This window comes from Trichosurus vulpecula, chromosome 2 (genome assembly GCF_011100635.1).
Source record: "Trichosurus vulpecula isolate mTriVul1 chromosome 2, mTriVul1.pri, whole genome shotgun sequence".
Classification (NCBI taxonomy): Eukaryota; Metazoa; Chordata; class Mammalia; order Diprotodontia; family Phalangeridae; genus Trichosurus; species Trichosurus vulpecula.
Window position 1 is genome coordinate 265,315,281 of NC_050574.1, and position 6,178 is coordinate 265,321,458.

Below are 6,178 nucleotides of genomic sequence, written 5' to 3' on the forward strand. Positions count from 1 at the left end.
GAAAAGTACAAAGTTTGGTCCAGTGTTTATTCACCTCCATTTCTACAAATGCTGTTTGGTCATTCCAAGTTATGGGTCTGAAACCAGGTACATTTAAGAGTGTTTGCCTCTGAAGGTGTATGTGTAGGTGCAAAGAATGCCTCCTCACTCCTTTGAGGGAATAGATATTACCACATCTGTCAGATGTGCAGGGCCCAGGCTCACCATAGAGCATTTTGGTTCTTAAGCAACACACTAAAACATTTAAAGCTTCATAGGAAAGTGTTAGAGCTGATGGCCATGTAAACGGGGAACAGTTGTCTCTTAGAGATGAATATAGGCTCCAGAAGATAATATGGGAAGGGAGAGAACAAGGTTTCCTCCCTGAGCCCTGGAGGAATTCATGGTCCATTACATAAAGAATCAAACAATGCATGACAAGTAATTTTGTGCTACTCTCCATGCCAAGATTTACTACACACATTGAAAACTGTGTAATTAATGCCTTAGCATTTTACAGAGAAGTCTTCCTCACAAAGAGACAAATACATAATGAGTAACCCTCAAGGAGAAAGGTCACTGTCTTCCTTTTTCTTTCCCCCAGCAATTGTAGGAGAAATAGGAAGCAAGGTCTGTAGCAGATGTGCTTATCTGCTGGTGTGTGAACAGAAGGGCTAAGTTTTATTGTGTAAAAGGAATGTTCTGTGTAATTAAAAAAGAAAAGTCTTTGGAAGAAATCTATATCTCAGCATGATTGTTGAGCAGTAGTATCCTAGTAGATACTCACAGGGAATATGCAGCCAACTCCTTCCCTTTCACATTTAATTTCTGACAATGTTATGCATAGATTAGTGCTTGGTAATAGCCCAAGACAAATGTTTCCTTTCTACAAAGAATTTTGCAACCAAAGGTTGTTACTTCTTAAAACTTTTGAACTTTAAAACCAGAATTCTCCTTTCCCTCTGCTGTGTAGTATTTATCATCTTTCCACTCTTTACCCCTTCTCCTTTGTGCTCCCAATTCTTCCACCAAAACCACCACTTCCACCTACCCACCAACTCCAAACACTAATTGAGTCTGGGGGCAGGGCATAGATGAGCTGATGTTAGGAAATTTAGAGTTTACCTTCCCACAGAATGAATTGGGCTGGGAAGTATTGATATAAACTTTTCCATATTGATGACTGCTGGCAAAGTGGCAATCATAAGCTTTCTTTTAAAAATTGCCTGGAATTTAAAATTTTATTTCAGTTTTTTCTTTCCTAAACTTTCTAATTCATTGCTGACTTGTACTGGGTATCTCTGAAGTTGAATTTGGTTTTGAACTGTTTTTGAGTTTTTATTGAAGACTTTATTTGGAAATAGACTTCCATTGAAAATATCAATTCTATTTGCCAGGGCAAGTTCATCACTAATAAAAGTATAAATTTTAAAATTCTATTATTATTTACAACTTTTTGGCTAACTAAACCACATCAACTTAACAAAAGACCAAGTAATAAATACATAAATAAATATAATTATAAATTAATAAAGTTCTTAAAATATGGAGGGTGAAGTGTTATTTTTATGACCATATTTATTGCTACAATAAATATTATTATACTCGCCAAATCTGTATTTAGTGAGCAGCTCAACCAGTCAAGGACCGCATGATAAGGGGTTTCATTCAATGTTAAAATTTTTTGGAAAAGGGCCCACATGTACAAACACATTTATAGCAGCTCTTTCTGTGGTGGCAAAGAATTGAAAATTGAGGGAATACCCACCAATTGGGGAATGGCTGAGCAAGTTGTGGTATATGAATGTAATGGAATACTATTTTCTAGGGACAGCAAAGGATATGAAAAATGGCACATTGGTCACAGAGTTTATTCTCTTAGGCTTTCCAGACATACACGGACTGCAGGTTCCCCTCTTCGTAGTCATCTTCTTCATCTACATTTTAACCATTTTTGGAAATGGACTTATCATTGCTATTGTCTGGGCAGAGCCAAGACTACAAACCCCTATGTACTTCTTCCTTAGCAATCTCTCCTTCTTGGAGATTTGGTATACCACCACTGTCATCCCCAAGCTGCTGGAAACTTTTGTGGTAGAAAGGACTATCATCTGTGTCCACTGCTGCCTGCTACAATCCTTTTTCCATTTCTTTTTGGGCACAACAGAGTTTTTCATCCTCACAGTCATGTCCTTTGATCGTTACCTGGCCATCTGCAAGCCCCTCCATTACTCTACTCTCATGACCAGCTCCCTCTGCCTCCAGCTAGCCCTCAGTTCTTGGATGATAGGATTCACCATTGTCTTCTGTCAGACAGTTCTGATTTTTCAGTTACCTTTCTGTGGCAACAACATCATCAACCATTTCTACTGTGATGTTGGCCCCATCCTGAAAATGGCCTGTGCAGACACCAGCCTCCTAGAGTTTCTGGGTCTCCTGGCAACTAGCCTGATAATACCAGGGTCACTTGTCTTCACAGTAGTTTCTTACATCTATATAGTATCCACTATCCTGAAGATCCCCTCAGCCACTGGGCGCCAGAAGGCATTCTCTACCTGTGCTTCTCACTTAACTGTTGTTTCTCTGCTGTATGGAGCAGTCCTGTTCATGTACCTGAGACCCACAGCACATTCCTCATTCAAGATAAACAAGGTGGTATCTGTGCTCAACACTATCCTCACCCCACTTCTGAATCCCTTCATTTATACTATTAGAAACAAGGAGGTGAAAGGAGCCCTGTGGAAGGCAATGGCATGCCAAAAAGCCAGTTACCATGGGTGAGATATACTGTGTAATAAAGTGACTTCAATCCGAGTGAAAAGAAGTAGACCCCAAGTTTCCAAGATTTTATAACTCAACGTTGCATAGTACAAGTCACATAGGACAATGGAGTAAAATGACCAATCTGTTCTTTGAGAATTTGTTGACTATGAAAAGAAAGGGGCTTTGGCTTGAATGGGAGAAAAAGCCTAGTACTGCTTTGGAAAAATACTCTTTTCCCCTTAGATGGCTGGGGTACAACTTGAGAGCTTTGAAAGCTTCCCCCGATAAGTTTTGATGGTGGTTCATAGGCATATGAAATGAACTAGCTTTCTATCCTTAAATTAATGAACCCTTTGGGGGCCCAAGGTTTTATATAAGGCAGACTCTGAGGGCATACTACGAGCAGCCCATGGTTAGTCACTCTAAGGTAATAAATACCTATTGCTGGCTGTATCCTAGGCAAATACCCAGTTACCCAAGCTTCAAACAAGGCAGGTATTTTCACAGAATTAGCACATTAAGGAAACCATTAGGAGTGAATCTGAACTCCTTGTTATTTTATTGTAATTAATATTCTTTACTTTTATCTAATTACTTAGCATTATAATTAGTAATTTAACATTTATATAATACATACAAAACTTTGTATTATTCACTATTATCTAACATCTCTTCTCATTTTAGCATCAAAGAACACAGGATTATTGATTTAAAGCTAGAAGAAAACTTAGATATCACCTAGTATAATTACCTTACTTAACAGATGAGAAAACTGAGGCCCAGAGAAGTGAAATGATTTGGCCCACATCACATCGTCAGTCAATGGAAAAGTTAGGGCTGTAATTCAGTTTATCCAATTCCAACTCTAGTGAGTACTTTTTCTACTGCGCCTGTGAATCCACATACCTTTGATCTATGTTCCATGATTCACACCAAAAAGGTCAAACATAAGTTCAGTCTTTCTGGTTCAATGACACAAACCATGGTTACTATGAACATGATGTCGCAGACTCCTGCACTGTCCAATTTCCTGTGCAATATTACAGCTCTTTCCATAAGAGGAAGGAATCACACATGAGTATAACCAACAAAACACAAACAGCACATTACCACCACTCCTTTGTGGGTCCCTGGATATTATTTTCCTACTAATTTTTAATGACAAAAAACTAGGTTTAGAGATAGTGCTCAACCAAATCATGTATAGGTTACTGAGATCTTGAGTTAGTTTGTTGCTGAACGTAAGGCAAATTCTAAAAAACTTTCTGCCACCTCCCTACTGGCCCTGTCTCTAATTAAAGTCATCTCTGCCTTTATATAGAATCATATTATTCCATTGTATTTGTAAAGACCCCATTCAGGGGAGAAGCCAGACATTCCTATCGCTAAGAATAAATTGCTTCCTCTGAGGTTCAGATGTCTTAGTCAAACTCATAGTACTAACATAAGCACTAATTAGCGTATAGTACTAAGTCTCTTCTCAAGCTCAGAAGATTGAAGTAATTTCTCCATAGCCCCTAACCTATAGCTGAATGTCTATCTACAAATTATAAAAACCTAATGTGAGAAACGTGGTTTTGGCGATCACTGGACTTCCTAGGCAGGGCCAAAGTCCTGAAGAAGAACCCTGTGATAATCCCTAGGGAAGGCTGTACAGACCACAGGACTCCCAGAGGAAGACCAAGTGGTAGCCATCCCTTAATCCGTGGGGATCACAGGGCCTCCTAGGGGTCAGACCCTAAGGAAGACCCAAGTGATGGCCCCTTAGGATGGCAGTAAGATCACAAGGCTCCCGAGACAGGGCCGGAAGTCCCATGTGATGCCCTCTTAAGAAGGCCGTGCAGACCACAGGGTTCCCCAAGGGAATCCAGAGTGGTAGCCCTCTTAACACCACAGTGGGGATCACAGGACACCCCAAGACAAGATCCAGGAGTAAGCCTGGTGAGCTTCCGCTGCCTGTTCCTTCCCTTCACTTGACCTTAGGAAAACCCATGTGATTTGCCCATTCACACCCAAAGAATTCAGGACCAGAGTGGGCAGAGGAAGGCATTTTATTACGCTCCCCGGGAGAGCGGGTGCAGTGCTCACGGGAACACTCACACAGATACAGCTGCAGGAGCAGGGGTAACCATTTCCTCCACTCCTGCTAGGGTCATGGTTAGTTTACAATCTTTGTTTTTTTACATAGTTTTCCTAGGTTATATAGTTTATATAAATAGGATAATAAGGATACAGAAGCAAAAGTGAAGTTAATTAGATTTTCCTTGTCTTAGTTTAGGATTAAACTATATTCTTTTACTTCCCCTACTTTCCCTCTTTAACATATGCAAATGATGCAAATCAGTAGGCCTGGATTCTTGACCAAGACCAGACCCTAGATAAGCTTGAACAGGTTCAAGTGGGTTTGGCCTCTCTAATTCCCCAGACTGCCTTCTCAAAAAGTATGCACATGCGTACAAGCCTCTGACCTCTCACCTGACTGACCTTGAGGCCAGGTCTCTGCTAAAGCTGGGGTGGGGGAGGGCAGGGAAGCACACCTTTAGTTCTGTGGAAACAAAACTCCTCCTCCCATTTCTTACAATTTCCCCCTCTTCTTTTATTCAAATTTTTGTTTCCACATTTTAATATTCCCTTACTCTCTTTCTCATCTGAATTTTTCTCCTTAATCATCACCCCCTCAAATATGGGAAGGATTGATCGACGCATTGAAAAATCAAAGGGGGCAGTCCCCTTTGTGAATACAGATACAGAGACCCAAAAGAAAACGATAATGCAATTGTCCCTTTAAGATTCAAAAGTCTCTTCCCATAAGCTGTCTGGCAGGGAACATCAGTGAAGTCTTCTGGTCCTTGGTATTTGTTCCAGCCATCTCCAGCATCTTCTTCTTGCCTTCTTGTAGGAACCAGCTTTCTTTCCATTCTCCTACAAAAGTCACCTTGGCACAATTTTCTAATCCTTATACCCTGATCATTTTTACAAATTCAAAATTGGAACTTTGGCCAATTACCATGTTTAAGAAATTTTACATCAGAACCCAGTTCCTCATACTTTATATTAACTCCCTACATACTTTACTTAACATACTTTACATTAACATTTCCTCACCAGGAGGATAATATTTCACTAAGGAATTAACAGCAGACTCCAGCACCTATTACCTAAATACATTAGATAACCAATTCTTAACACAGTACATATATAAAACTTTTAGTCATGCCATGTTTCTTTGATGGCATGTACGAAATAAACCACAAGCCATTCTTCTTAACATTACTAACTGTAACAAAGCTTTAGACAAGCATGATATTAACCAAATAACAAAATATTCTCACAAGCCCTTGACCTAATTGTCTCCATACCATTTCCAAGAAAAAAAACCTAACTTAACACTAGTCCCAGTCCTAGAGTAATCTAAGATGTTCCATAATCAATTATT

The 6,178-nt window shown here is 39.7% G+C and overlaps 1 protein-coding gene across 1 annotated transcript; it reads left to right on the forward strand.

The window, feature by feature from the left end:
* Window positions 1–1,818: 1,818 nt before the first annotated feature.
* LOC118836996 (olfactory receptor 6X1) lies at window positions 1,819–2,760 on the forward strand. Its single transcript, XM_036744053.1, has one exon. It carries the CDS (start codon window positions 1,822–1,824, stop codon window positions 2,758–2,760), a length of 939 nt encoding a protein of 312 aa, XP_036599948.1. The 5' UTR covers window positions 1,819–1,821.
* The last annotated feature ends 3,418 nt before the right edge of the window (window positions 2,761–6,178 follow it).